General features: G+C 37.5%; 1 protein-coding gene across 12 annotated transcripts in view; it reads left to right on the top strand.

Annotated features, from left to right (window-relative positions):
- The window catches only part of ZNF438 (zinc finger protein 438), a 56,022-nt gene extending 43,603 nt beyond the window's left edge, over positions 1 to 12,419 (top strand). For 8 of the 12 annotated variants that reach the window (XM_064444909.1, XM_064444903.1, XM_064444908.1 and 5 more), the window contains 3 exons: positions 1,760 to 1,864; positions 6,640 to 8,491; positions 10,126 to 12,419. In XM_064444909.1, the coding sequence (XP_064300979.1) occupies positions 1,760 to 1,864; positions 6,640 to 8,491; positions 10,126 to 10,738 (2,570 nt within the window). In that variant the 3' untranslated portion in view covers positions 10,739 to 12,419. The remainder of the gene's footprint in view (positions 1 to 1,759; positions 1,865 to 6,639; positions 8,492 to 10,125) is intronic. The other 4 variants (XM_064444916.1, XM_064444912.1, XM_064444914.1 and 1 more) reach the window with 1 other exon arrangement.
- The last annotated feature ends 3,133 nt before the right edge of the window (positions 12,420 to 15,552 follow it).

The raw sequence follows: 15,552 nt of genomic DNA, 5'->3' as shown, positions 1-15,552 counted from the left end.
AAAAAACCCCATTTTTGTTCTGTAACTTTGTTGTTGTAATGCGCTCTTCTGCTAAGAAGAGTCTTTTGGAGACTGTATAAGGAATCCAGGAAGTATCCCACTGCTCACAGAATTTCTTGAAACGCACTATCATCCTAATCCCTTAAGACAATAAACTTGCACAGACTTTAAAGTAAAGACGACCTCTCTAAATGATAAAATGCTTAGTGCAGAACTAGCAAATCGCATTGATGCTTCAGTAAGAATTAGTTATATAAAGCTTTAAAGAGGTCTAATACTTCCTTTCAGATTGTTAACAAGCTTCTGATCTTGTTCCTCCTGTGGTATACCAGAACACGTATTTCTAAGTATATTTGTACATTCTGTATCTTAGTGTTTATGTGAATGATGTACTGTGATTTTTCCAAACTTGCATTAGAATACTTCAATATAGTGTTTACTTTTCTAATCTAATTTGAATTGCACAAAAGGACTCCTACATAGGCATAATAATTTTACTCTTAAAGAAATCAAGTACTAAAAAGGTAAGAAATATAAGATATGAGGTTATCCTTGTGTGTTAAATGCTGCTTCTTTCCAAATCACATGAAATAGTAATATTTGTTACCCATCTTAAGGCTTCATTCAGTTCCCATATCCCACCCTGACTCTTTGGCCTAGACACACTTTACAAGTCTCATTTCTAGTTCTCTTGTCCTTCTCCCGCTTGCCCTGTATATATCCTAGTTTATCTTCCGTGCTGTCAGCTCAGCAGTTGAGAGATAAGGAGAGGCCATTTCCTTGTTCCAACTTGGGTGTTTGGTCCTAAAGCAATAGTTCTAGGTAAAATCCAGCCCAGCCTGAAGCAGGAGCGTGTTCAATAGAATGTAATAATTTGAAAAATTAGCTGCCTAAAGTATCTGTTGGGCACATGCCAAGAGCTTACAACTTTGCCAAATTTGGGCAGCTTTTCAGACGAGACATTGCTGTGTCAAATATCAAGGTCTTGGTCTAATGCACAGATGTGTTACTAGATTATTTTTTTTTAATGCAGACATACGTGGGGATGGCTGGCATTTGCTGTTGAAATGAATTGTAGAAAATTATCTGAGGCAAGTACCCAGAACAGAACATTCCACCCAAACAGTTTTTATTAGGCAAAGATAGAAACAACTGCTAGTTAATTGTTAAAATGTATAGAGTTGGGCACTCCTGATTTTTAGGATTTTTATTCTCAACCTTACTTCATAGAGGTGTGTGGCAAAACTAGTTTTGAACGTAGAAGGCCAAATTCTATTTTATTCTATTTTCTAGAATATCTGCAGTCCCATTGATTTACATGGGATTATGGAAAGTGTAAGTCAGCATGGAATTTAGCCCCTGTATTTAAAAGCCTCACTAAAGCTACTGAACCTTCATTTTTGTGAGCTTTTTGTTTTGGTGCTGTTGACTGTCTGCCATGACACTGAAGCTAAAGCATCCCATCTGTTTACCACATTAACCAGCTTTACTCAATTATTAAGCTATCACCTTGTATTTGGCATGTAATATATTAGATTTTGAAACGTTTTTTTGAGGAGAGGAAAATGGCAAAGAGCAAGAAGCAGTAGCTTTCCTAATGCATTAACTGGAAGTTAATGTTTTATATTGTTGTTTTATATTGTCTTTTTCTAGGTTTTGTTGGGTTTGGGTGTTGTTTGGGGTTTTTTCGGTCTGTTTTTTTGGCGTTGTTTTTTTTTGTCATGGGATCTATTTATAACTGACTGAAGCACTTTTGCAGGTGGTGTTTTTTTGCATGCTAATCCTGCAGAGAAACATTGTGTCCAACAAAGTATGCTGGGTCAGCAAAACCAAGAAACTTGTGCTGGAAAGACGGTATCCACAGGTATTTAGCATGTATGGAGATTTAGCAAAATGAATTATTAACTATCATTGACAGAAATAAATCTAGTATTGTCTGTCCGGAAGTTGTGCATTTTTTTCTTTCCCATAGGAAAGGAAGAATATCCTTTCAAAGTCAGCAAAAGACTCAGCAATGTAAACATGCATTTAATAAAATAGTTCATTAATCTTTTTCATCTGTATTCTGCCTGTCCCTTCAAAACAAGATGATTCTTTTATTGTGTTATTTCCTGTCACTTGTCAGTCATACAAAAATTAAATACATATCTACACAAGTGAGGTAGTCCTACAAGGATTATTTTAAAAACTAACACTGTTACACAGTGGTTTCTGGCATTTTGGTAGTTTATTTTAATGTTCAAAACAGACCAGATTAGTGGGGAAAATTAAATTTCTGCTGATGCTTTCTGCAGTGTCTGAGTTCACCGATGTTACGTCCTTTACATAGAGAACAAACTGAAGAAGGTGCAAAAAGAAGGCAGAGCAGGCTAGAGTAGAACAGACTTGAATGACTTAGGAAGGAAGGGGAACCATGCATGATAGCAGCATGGTTAGCAGGACAGCAGCAGGAAGACGTTCTTTCCTCCAGAGGACGCTTCCCAGCATGGCTATATCAGAGACTTTGATGCACCATTTATTTTTTGTATTGCTGTATCACTGTCCAGTCCTGTACAATTTTAAGGTTATTTAGAAGGGGTGAAAGTTTATGAGATCCTGCAAGTGTCTGTGATTTGATACTTGCAGGTAGTAGCATGGTAACCATTAATCTTTTAGAGACTTTTAAAGTAAATGGATTGAATTGCATTTGATTAAACCTTGTGCTTAATTATTTAAAAGTGTCTACCTGTTGCCTCAACTCCATGCCTGTTTGAAAGACTGAGAACACAGCAGTTTAAAATGAGCTTCATGTCATTTGGATATTAAATCTAACATTTTCATTAATTTCCTTTATTCTTAATGACAATTCTGGAGAAAGTATAAAAATTATTGCCTTACAGTGAAGGACCTGTAGAGTGACTTGTAGAATGTTGTCTACAACCAAGGGCCATCCTCAAAAATGCCATTTCAGAGCCTCCCTTCCTTAACTGAAAGTTGCCCTTCTTACATGCAAGACTTCATGGATTTGTATAGGCATGAAGGCTTTTCCTCAGGTCATAACTGACAGTCAAAATGAGTCCTTTGAATCAGAGACAGAAATTATTTGGAAGAAGGTGTGGAATAGAATTGGAATGCCCCTGAAAGATGCATAGTGAGTTTCCAAGGGGCCTTCTGGTAGACAGACAGCCAGAGCATATTCAAGTCCTTCAGTACCAGGGTGGCGAAGACATGAATTACTATACTGATCACTGTGTGCAAAGGAAATTGTTGAAACTTTTCACCAAGTATAAATGGAGAAAATAGTTTTGGTCACTGATGCTATTTGCATACTCAGGGTGGGGTCAGTAGGACCTCCAGTCTGTGAATTGACTGGCTACTTCTCCCTGATCTGTGATGCTAAATAGTCTTCCAACAGTTCTTCCAATTAGCTTTCCCACCACAAGCAAAATCTTAACTGAGTCTGAGGAATCATCAGACAGCTAGTCTGCATCTAGCCCATCTCTATATTTAGGCACTGGCTAAGCTGCTTAACTATAGCAGCTGTGTTGGATGAGAGGGAAATAGAGAGTTGAGTATCCTTTGCTTACCAGAGGCACTGCAGTGAATGTTTCTGCACTAAACTCTAATGTAAACCTGGGGGGGGACGGGGGGACCAAAACCAACATTGTACTGAAGGCTGATACCAAACACAGCTTGCCTGAAAGACATATTTGTGACAAAATTATGCTAGTTGGAAAAAAGCATTTGTATAAAAATCCCCCTCAGTTATATCAGTGCTTAGTATTGTGTTAACTACATAAGAAGAATATTGATCTAAATGGAGCTTGTTTCAGAGAGCATTATGTGTTGATATTCATGAAGGTCTTGGCTTCTGGAATGGTACTTTCCTGTGGAATGCTGCGAGAATATGTGGAGATACTTTCTTTAAAGAAAAGTGATTTTACTGTCTAATTTTGCAGTAGGCAAGCCAATGTATTTGAGAAGTATATGCTTATTTTTAAAGCTAGTGTCATGCATTATTTCTACAAATACTTCCTCCTAATCTGAAATTAACCTTTCTTTTATGGTGCTTTGGCTGCCATTTCCACGCTTTTGTAGATGTGCCATGTCCACAGCAAAACTTCTGCCTTTTCATGAACTCTCATCTTTTCATGAACTCTCATTGTTTGCTACCGTTGGTTGGAGAGCGGGTGCCTTATAACTTGGAGTGTAAAGCAGGACAGGTAGTGGTCTGCTGAAGTCCTGGCCTTCATAAAAAGCTGATGCAAATCAGTGAATGAGATTTGGGGGGGGGGGAGGGGGGAAGGAGACGTACAAGCCAAACATGAGAGGGAATGGAAACTACTTTGTGTTGAATATTGTGGCAAGCTGAGTAACTGCTGATTTGGAAAAAGTCTTTAATATGAGTATATGGGAAGCACAATCTGGAAAAATAAGCGCAGACTCTGTTCCCTGAAAGAAAAATACACTTGTTCTGTCATCTACTGTATTTAAGCTGTACGATTTGACCTGCAACTAGCATTGAAGTTCAGGGCTAGATTGGTTAATGATTACAATACTTCACATCATTTTATTGTACTTCTCAGAAGCTCTTAAAAGTGTTTCCTCAAAAGCAGCAACAGGAAGATACCCTGCAGGAAACAAATAATCTAAGTATTATTACTAATCTTAGCAGTTGAAAAGATAAAGATTTCTAAGTATTTAATGATTGTAGATTGGCAAAAATTGAAGTTCTTAGTGAGAAATAGTGCATGCTCCTAGCTTTTGGAGAATAAAAAGGGCTGTAGAGAAACAGAATTTTAAACTTATCACGTTCCTTCTTTTTCCAGGTTGCACAAACTCTTGTCAGCCTGGACTTATCCCTGTGCATAGGGATCTCTATATTTGTGCAGGATTTCCATATGTACATAAGTCCAGCCTGCATAGAATATCTAGAAATTCTGGACATCTCCACAGACATTGAGCAGAAAGACAGTTATGATGGTGCCCAGTAGTTCCACTTAGTTGGAGGATCAAGAAGGTGCATAATAGACTTGGGGTTTGATGCTGTAGATGGCAATAAAAGGATCAAAGGTTTATGCCCTGTGTAGTTATTACTTTATGAATCTGCTGTAGGTCAAAGAGTTTTCAGAAGCATCAGACCTACTGTGTATAAACTGTACACTTTATATGCGATTGCTCAGTGAATCTAACATGTCCTGAAGGCAGTGGATTTACTGCACATGTGCATACCATGGGTGTGCACGTTCATCTGTCCAGGAGTGCTGGTCATGAAATGCAACAGCTCTGTAACTTACAGTGCATGTTGCAAAATGTGTGATGTCTGAGAACATCCAGGATCAAGATAAACTTACTGGAGTTTCCAGTGTGGTGGTAGTTCACAGTTACCTCTTTAAGTGTATAAATGCATTTGCAATACAAGGCTTTAAAATGTTAAGGAGTGGAAACTCTCCCATGGAATTACTCTAACTGCAGTATTTCAAGGTCCTAGCATTTACTTTTACATATTCAATTCAGATGTGATTCCTCTCTCAAAATGAATTTTTCTTAAATTGTTGCCTTCCCAAATTGCCTTTCTGCTTGGGATCTTTGTAGTTGAATTCCCAGTGGTTGAGGTTGTTGGGAATTTTTTTTTTTCAGGAAACCTGTCCCAGTTTTTGAGAACTGGAAGCATCAGTAGTTGAATTTGGGAGTGGGTAATGAGGCTGTTATATGAAATGGTAGTGATGTAATTAACTGTATACAAGTCCTTTTTTATGGAGTGTCTGAAAGTTCATCATATATCTCTGCTGCTCAATGCAGATTATATCTTACACGTTTTACCTTTCTCCTTTTATGTGTTTTAATTATCTTCACATTCTTCTTTACTAAAAATGTTTGCAACATTAACTAAGTAGAAACAGGAAGGAGCTGTGATACAACCTTGATAAATTGCATCTTTCAAGAAGATATTTTAATATCTTGCTACAGTTTTTGTATTGTTCATTAAAGGCACATAAGCGATGTATGTGATTGGGTATTTGACAGCAGTACATCTCTCAAGTCCTCTTTGATTTTATTACACATTATTTGCATGTTTTGTAGCAGTAATTTTTTAAAGACTTCGTCAAGTAAGCTTTGGTCTGTATCTGGTAAAACCCACAAATTCTAAATGTTACATAACCTCTGAAAGATGGCATGACTCTGGTTGAGAGATGTGATCAGAGCAGGTACTCAGAAAAGTTCTGCATCATGGAGTTTAAGCTGAACTTTTCTGCTGAAGGTTCCAGCTGACTATTGCCAGCATGCTAGCGCAGCTTTTCTAGGACAGAAGAGGCTTAAAAGTATATTTGTTCTGAAATACTGTGTAGTTTCTAACACAGAATGAAACATCCATTTAAGATTAGATTAAGAGGGGGTTTTTTGAGTGTGTGTTTGTTTTTCTTTTTTTTTTTTTTTCCTCTAATCAATCTATATTCAAGCACCTTGCTTCAGGGAGTATTTTTGTTCTGTCCATGAAACTTTTGCAATTCTAAACTTAATTTAGTCATCATTTAAATACCTAAATATTTTTAATAAGTTTGTGTGTAATAATATCCTTTGTAAGCAATTTTATTTTCGATACAGTAATTTTTTAAAAAATACTATTTATTATATTACATCTTTGTTATGTTATTACAGATAAACACAAATCCCCTTCGGATATAATACGAAGTTTTCAGAAGAAAAGTCAGTTTAGAACCATTGCTCCAAAAATGGTACCAAAAATTTTAACATCTGGAGTTGTTTCTTGTCTTCAGTCATCTTTGCCTGATCAAAATACACCGATTTCAGCTGCAGGTTCTAAACCGCTGGTGGTACCAACTCAAAACTATGCTGTCATGCAGGTGGCTGGTCATGAGGGAACTTTTTCTCTGTTGGCCTTGCCGTATGTTGCTCCTGCCCTAGCACAGCAAGTCCAGCAGTCAAGCATGGCCCCTTCTGAAAACCTAAAGCTGCCTATCCCTAGGTACCAATCTGTAAGAAATAAACTGCTGAGTGACAAAAAAACGGCACAAATCTCTGTTTTGGGTGCACATAACAAGATTCCTACCAAAGCATCGATCTCATCGCAGACTTCCCCCTTGACTACCTTAGCTGAAGATTGTCCTGAAACTCACTCCAGTTCAGATTCAGCTGAGCGAGTGATGCTAACAGACCGTGACTCAGCTAAAATTACAGTTGCCACATTAGTAAATAAAAGCAATTGTGTGGATTGTTCACCTTTAGTGAACAAAACTGAAATCACTAACAGTAATGTGTCTGGACCATCTCTAGTTAAAGACTCTTTATCCAAGCCAGCAAGTACAATTAGTCCCATGAAACTAAGTCTGCCCTCTGTGAAGAGAGCATCTGAAACCACAAGAGAGTCATTCATAACATCTGAGAAACTAAAGGAAAAACCCGCAAATTCTGTTGCTGTCCTGTCACCAGCAGTTTTTGCCAGTACAATACAGATGACTCCATCAGCACCAAAAGGAAAACTTCCTATTTTGCCTTACTCAAGGATGAAAAATTCAGCATTCTGTAAATCTAAGCACAATACTAACGTTACAGCTGTATCTGGTCCTTCACTAAGATCTGAATGTGAAAAGATACCAGCTTTGGCGAAAACCTTTCATGCTCCTACTAAATCATCTGATAAGCGATTAGCCATATCGTTTACACATGTCCCCAGACAAACCATTCAAGAAAATACCTTCTCTCCATCCAATAAGGTAGATATCGACAATCTTAAAAAATTGAACAGTGCAGTCTCTAAAAGAAAAGGCAGGAAAAGAAGAGCCCCAGATGATTTATTGGCTTTTCAGACCAAGCGAAGGAAATGCATCCTTAATAAGTTTAGAGAAGGAAGAGAGAGGATGAAAGTTGATCTTCAGCCACCTGAAGACAAAAAAGCAGAGGCAGTGAAAAAATACCGTAGCATTAGACCAAAACCAGTGGTAGTTGTGCAGGCTTTTGCACCACTGACGTCTGCAGCAATAGTAGGGACACCATCTCCTGACCGTTCAGATGAAGATATTTTTTTAAATAGCTCACTTCCCAACAAATATTTAAGTTACAAGCATAGTGATGCTGCATCAGCTAAATCAAGTGACTTAAGTAGAAATGCATGTTCAACTGTACCTAAGCCGTCACATAAATGTCACGTTTGTAACCATATCTTCCAGTTTAAACACCATCTTCAGGACCACATGAACACACATACAAACAAACGGCCTTACAGCTGTCGAATTTGCCGGAAAGCATATATTCACTCGGGAAGCCTGAGCACACATATGAAACTTCATCACAACGAAGGCAAACCTAAAAAACTTGTGTGTTGTGAATTCTGTGCTAAAGTTTTTGGCCATGCAAAAGTGTATTTCGGTCACCTAAGAGAAGTGCACAGGGTTGTTATCAGCACAGAGTCCTCTACTAGTGAGCAACAGCTGCAAGATGCTTTAAAGAAGAGAGACACAAATATAAAAGAAGCAGAAGAAGTAACGGAGAGGTGAGTGTTTTCACTAATTAAATACTTGGGATTTCAGGTTGTCAGTCAAAGTTCATAAACTCACCATTATGAAAATTGTTGCTTTTTCCTCATCTTTTTTTCCCCCAAGGTGAGATTCCTAGTGGTTTAAATATTTTGCTAAGGAATCTAGTCAATCCATTAGACTATCCAATATATTTCAGTTGATCTATTGAATATAAATTATTACTGACACTTAAATATCTGTAGTAATTTTGCATATACTCTAGTATACCCAGTATACTGCCAGGGGAACCATTTTTATCAGCTGATTTGTCATGGCTAATGCTTTTTCTGTTAATCTGCAGTCTTCTGAGTTCTACCCGTTTTGGGTTTTCCTCAGAAGATAAGTGAACCAACTGCAATAAGTGCAAAGCAATTCATATTTCAGTATTAGCTTGTAGATTGTTTACCCTATTAAATATCATTATCCCATTTCCTTCCCTGGAGTGCTGTGAGCTAATCCATCTTGTGTGTTGATTATTGCTGCTCTTGTGATCACTTAGCCAAGTAGAAAAGTTAACATTTACTGTATTAAGATGGATAGAACGTTCTTTTATCTCTGCATTATGATTTTGTGATGTGAAATTTCTTGACACAGTATAAATGTTGGCATTTCTGTTTGTTCCAGTGTGCATTGATTTCCGTTGAAGTACACTTCAGTAAACTCAGGGCTTTAACCTGATGCCTCACGACGACACTATTGTTCAGTTTTACGCATTTTACGCTTTGCATAGCTCCACTCTCTGGGGTGTCAGTTAGAAATTTTTAAGGTATTGAACCTAAGAAACACCAGCACTTTTCTTTCAGCCTTACTAGCCTTCATACAATTAATCATTTAGTTTAACTGTTTTGTTGGTTGGTGTGTCTAACATGTATAAATACAGAGTATTACATGGTCTTTTTCGTAGCCATTGTGAGAAGGTTTCTGTGGAGGTCGTCTTCTGATTGGTGTAACTTAAACCAGGGATTTGCTAGCTCTGTGTATATCTGCTTCCTTTATACTGCAGAGCTGTCCTAAATCAATGAAAGGGGCTGTCCAATTGTAAATTAGGTATTTAAACTTTTTAAACTGTGTTACAAACTTCTAGAAAAAAGATAAACTTTCAGGTTTCATTGTTTTCACCTTTGAGTGGGAGGTGGGACATGTAGTTTTGCCCTAAATTGACCTTAGATCACTCGGAGTAAATAAGTTAGTTTCTCTTAGTAGTATGCTACACCTAGTATTCATTTTCAGTTTTCTAGCACAGAGCCAAAAGTATTTGGATTGACCTCACTAAATCAGGACCTTAAAAAACCATGTTTAACCTTTTAATAAAAGGTTAGTGTTGTTAAAAGATTATTTCTATGAAGGCTAATTTTGGAGGCAATTCTTAAACAGCAGTGTTGAATAACATTTGGTTTCAGTTGTTTTCTAATCAGCCTTATTATTATTTTCTTTCTCTTTTTTTTTCCTGTTCCAAATAAATTAGATACTGTAGCAACAGTGCCTGTTTTTAATTAAAAGAACGTTTCATGAATGTCATCTCTTCTTGGAACTTAGAAGGACAGAAATTGCCATCTCTGTTCTGTGCATGGCTGATACTGAAAGAGTTTGTATTTCCTTTTTTTAACAGGGAAAATAAGTGCAATTTTGAGGAGCTATTCCATAACCCAGGAGAAGTGAAATTACAGATCAAATGTGGTCGATGCCAGTTTATTGCACAGTCTTTTGGTGAAATGAAGTTTCACTTATTGTGCTCTCATGGAGAAGAGATCCAGGGAAGAGTAAAGGAAGGGGTTCTGCAAGGAAATAGAGGAGCTAAGGGGGAACTGATCAAACAGGCAAGCCACTTCTGGAAACAGCGTAATGAGAGAAGACATTTAGTGAAATGCAGTGCCCGTGAGGAGGAGTTTTATACTTTTCCAAAACTGAAAAGACAGATATACTTTCACCATCAAAATAACACTGATACGTTATCTAAAAGTGAACTGACTCAGTCAGGAAGCGGAGAAGCAGCCAAGCAGACGCAAAATGTAGGTCTTGGTACACCAAGCAAAAAAATAGAAATTTGGTCTAAAGCGGGCTATAACTGCATTTTATGCAAACAGTTATTTGGAAGAAAAGAGGATCTTTGTAATCATTGGCAGAGTCATCATAACTGTGAAGACCCTTCTACTTTATGGACAATTTTTAGTTTGTTATCAAAACAAGGAATTACTGAACTTTCTAATAATGGTGAATATTGAAGCTCAAGTCTACAATGCTATGGAAAACGTCAGCTACCTTACCAAATTGTTTATGGTCTTTTGCTGTGTTGCTAAACTAACACAAGAGATGTATGACTTAAGAGGTTGGTTTGGTGGGTTGGTTGGCGTTTTTTTAAGTTATGCTAATGTTTATTTTGTTAAATAGAATATGTATTTATCCAGTATCATTCCAGATGGGAACACACAAGCCAATTATGAAACACTGTTCTTAAAATTCACACTTAAGGAACTTAGCAGCAGCAAATACTCAGTGCTAATGGTTAATATAAAGGAAAAAGAGTCTCAAATTATACTGGACACAGAAGTAAATCAGTTGATACGAATTATTGAATTAAATAACAAACCAGACTGAAAGTGTAATTTCAGTCCCAACTGTGCTTCCAGATTTTATGATAAATATATATTTCCATGCAATTCTCTGAATCATTTGAATGTGCATACATGCAGCCGGCATTCAGGAGCTTTATAATCTATAAATTAAGAGCATTTAATTTCTGTTTTCTTCATTTCAATGTTTTCAACCATGTTCACTGCTTGCAGGTTTGTTATTGGCAGGTCTTTTAGGTGCTATATTCTGTCCTGGTAATAGCAAGGATCTTTGGATTTTTAAAGTGAAAAATCTACATGTGGTTTTTTGCCTGTAGCTCTTTGGGTTGAAGATGAGTTAGTTGCCACCCAGGAAGATGGAACCCTCAAAGCCTGACTGCTTTATGAAAAAATAAAACTAGTTTGTTTTAAAAATAGTAATCTGAGTTGGTTACTCCTGGGAAATTTGACATTCTGCAACAGACTGAATGTTTCACAGTGAACTTTTAGCATGTTCCTTGCACCTCCTGTGGCAGCAGCACTACTGCTGCCAACACCATTAGCACCCTGCCTTTAACACTCTTGGTATATAGGTTTTGTACCTCTGCAGTTGACCTAGTCTGTGGCTTTAAAGGGAAATTTTTCTAGGTCTATAGTACAGGTACAGGTAATAAGTTTTTTTCACTTGTGTTGCCAGATTTACTGTACTAGAGAAATTGCATGCAGCACCTTAACCTTCTAATGTCAGGAGCCAGTAACAGTTGCCTTACCAGGATGCAAAGCTGTAGCAGCCTGTCATGCAGGAATAGTGCATGCTGTGTTCCCTGCTACAGAGCCGGCATGGTAAGTGACCGTTTCAGCGCATCTGCAAGGGGGCAGGTCAGTTCAGGCTGTAAGGAGATGCAGTTTGGGAGCTCAGTTTTGATGGAAAGGTCATTGAACCATTGAATTTAGTTTGAAATTGGTGCTTAAACTGCTGTTAAAGCCTTACGGACCTCTGAATTATTTTGGGAGCAATAATGGCGGCAGCATAAGAAACCACTGTATCACTGTTCAACAGAAGTCAGAGCACTTCAGAGGGCAAACTGAAAAATACACCAACACTGTCTTTACAATACCACTGTATCCATTTCTTCTCATGGTCAAACTGTAATTGAGGGATTGCAGTGATGAAGGAGTCATTCCTAAAATGTCCTGGGTGGCTTCTCACTTTGTTTTGCAAAAAATTGTGGTGATGAGAACATGAGGAGAGATGTAAAAATGTTGGGTTTTCTGAGTAATTTTCCAGAAGATGTTGCAATATTTTATGTATTTCTTTCGTTTTTAAACAATAAAGGCAGATTCGATGAGCAAATAGTTTTGAATGTAATTTCTTGTCGTATGGTGCTTTGTCCTGGAGTTGAACTATAAGACTGGAGCCAAGAAAAATAAAAGACAAAAGGAAAATGCTCATAGAACCATACAGGTGTCTGGTAAGGAGGAATAATCATTTGTGGATTTTCAAAAATTCCTTCCTACTCTCTGTTGCTTTAAATACATATTTGTGGTTGTTTCTTTGCTTTCATATATTACTTTTGTATGCTGAACTACTTCAAAAATACTACTTGTTCGTACTTTTGGCTATGGCACACCCATCTTGTAATGCGTACAATATATTCAGATTTATTTTCACTGGGTAGATGGAGGAGAATGTATGGCGTATTTGGAAAGGAATAGTTAATTTTAAAGTCAGCGTTTCATATCAAACTGAGCATACATTTAACTTAGTAGAGTGTGTTTGCATTTAGAAGCGGTTTTTTTCCCCCATCTTAATCCTTTAACTTTCAAAATCAAACGGCTTGGTGTTTTCTCTGAAACAGGAATGTGAGAACAATCCCTCCTTCACATTGTTATAATATATCAAAGGGAAGTTAATTCCCAGCATAAAGCACTCATTTTAAGAGTTGGGGGGAGGACCACAACATTAGAAAGATCTGTTCATGTACATTATTCAGAACAGACATTAAATCACCATGCTGGCAATATCACCCATTCCTTGGTATAGTTTAGAATGAATGCAGCTCTGACACAGAGTCCAGCCTGTTCAGGAACAGCACCACTGATGGCAGAGTTGTCCTTCAAAAATACTTTCAAAAAGTGTTTGTTAAAAATGGTGGTGCATCAGAGCCAGTGATGGAGGAGAGTTGTCTGGTGGTGGTTATCAGGCAGGCAGAGTCACTCCCTTTCATTTTGTGTAAAAGCCAGGGGAGTTGCAATGATGATGGGAGGAAAGGAGGTTTGGGACGAGGGAGTGGGTTGCTTTTGGGTTTTTTTAATGGAAATTTTCGTGTACAGTCTGTCTTTTCATCATATTTTTGTGTTTCTCTCCCTTTCTCTAGTCCAGGCCAAATGGATAAAGGGGTCTCAGCTTTCAGCAATTTAAAGCCTGAGAACATGTTTCAAAGTACGGTTCCAAGCCACTTCTCAGTGTCCTCGTAAATGTTTAAAATTAGAAGCCTTTTTTTCTGAGCCTGAAATCATTCTATGTTTCAGGCTATTATGATTATGGTAGATTATGAAAGGTTGGGATTTTTGAAAACAGCTTTGCATTAAATACAGATGCGTCCTTTGTTTAAAATGTGTTTGTTTTGCATTTGTGTTCATTTCGATAACATTTGGAGGTATGAAGTGAGTCTTATTTACAGCAACGTTAAATAGTGTGTGTTTGCTGTTCAGCGGAAGGCATGTTATGAATACAGTTTGCTGTTTACCTTGAAGCTGGACAAGTTAACATCTGGTTTTGCACATAAATTATATTTTTATATTGTTAAGATGAATGTTATTGTTTTTGTAGCTGTAGTTTTGTTCCCCTCTGATTTTTCATTAAATCTGTTTCAGCTTCACTGTTCAACTTTAAAGCTGTTCCTCACATGGAAAGTTGTTCCTTCATCATCACACCATAAATAATCAAAGCTGGAGGAGTTCCATTGCTTCTCTGGCTTGCAGAGTATTGCCCTTCTCCAGCTGCACAGCTACAGTTTCCTATGGCTAACTTGACATAGTTGCTGGCAGTAAATGTTTTACTTCATGTATTTATTAGAATTTAGATCTCTGCTGTTTAGCTCCATCAGAGTTTCTGTCATACCTCATTAGGTACTTATTTTATCTACTATTCACTGAGCTCTTTAGAGAAAGTGTCATAAGAAGGATGAACAGGTATTTAGGAGAGCAGATTTCAACCCTGACTTTGTGCAGATGATGCTGACGTTTGAGAATCACCAGCTTATCTAGGCTCAGCCATGTAGTATATTATATTTCTACAACACATCCACCTACATGCACATCTATTTTGGAAAGAAATATGTACTTCAAATTCAGCTGTCAGTTATTATTATCAAACCTGTACAATGTAGGTTTGTGATTATTATGCATAAAGATTAAAACGCTATTAACCGTAGTAGGTTTACTTGTCAAATTCCTTATAGCTCTGAAAAAGGAAAATCTGTGTGCTGAATATGCCACAGAAAAAGTCTAGTCTCATGAAGTAAATTCTGATGGCTTAAAAAGGTTGTCCTCATTTCAGTGTGTGCTTTTATAGCTGATCTGTCACACTGTAGGATTTTCTCCACTTCTTATTAAATTGCTATAATTTTTCTTGCTTAGAAATACTGAAGACAACCTGAGCAGGCAAGCAGGTTTCAGGAAAAAATGTGTTTACTTCCTTTCTCCGTACAGGCAGACACGTCCGTGGAATCAAAATAGTCTTGATGGCCTTTCATATACATGCACATTGTGGGGCAACATGCAGGCTCTGGGCTTCAGTGTATGGCTTTGTGTGGCTGACCATTCTGCAGTTCCAAAAAGGAAACTGCAAATTTGAGTGCAAAAATAACCTGGGTTTCAGACTTGAGTGAATTTCTAATACCTTATTGACAAATGTTCAAGGAATCCTAAAATTTGTGCTTTGTGTAACAATTTTATTGATGTAGTAGTACCAGGAGCGTTCTAAAATGTGATGGGCCTGGTGCTGTCGAGTTCAAAGGAAGCTTTCTCCCTTCCATTTATTTCGCATTTTGTTGACTTTTCCATGTAAGCGTTGGAAATGACGGGATGAATAATGATTTCTGCTGCTGACAGATCCAGAAACATTATTCTGAAGTTATTTTGCAGAAATTTTCAGTTTAATCTAGAATAACAGATGAAATCGGTGAAAAGAAAATTGTATTGGAAAGAGATACGTAAGCAAACTGGCCCATGTGTGCTCTGCACCATTACACGTCTGTAGATGAAATTTATAAATGATAGGTCTTCTACTGGTAGGCATAGTTTGTTCTTAGCTAGCCTGAGCTATTTGGAGTGGCCAAGGGAAGTAAGAATTCAAAAATGTCCGTTCCTTCTCTTTGACTTGAATTTTGTTAAATATTTCTACCGTTGTGCCAGTCCTGATCATGGTCCAAGGCACGTAGATACTCAAAACACTTTCTAGGGGGCTTAGAGCACAATTCAGT

This window comes from Phalacrocorax carbo, chromosome 2 (genome assembly GCF_963921805.1).
Source record: "Phalacrocorax carbo chromosome 2, bPhaCar2.1, whole genome shotgun sequence".
In the NCBI taxonomy this organism is placed as follows: Eukaryota; Metazoa; Chordata; class Aves; order Suliformes; family Phalacrocoracidae; genus Phalacrocorax; species Phalacrocorax carbo.
This window is presented reverse-complemented; position numbering and strand designations above follow the sequence as displayed.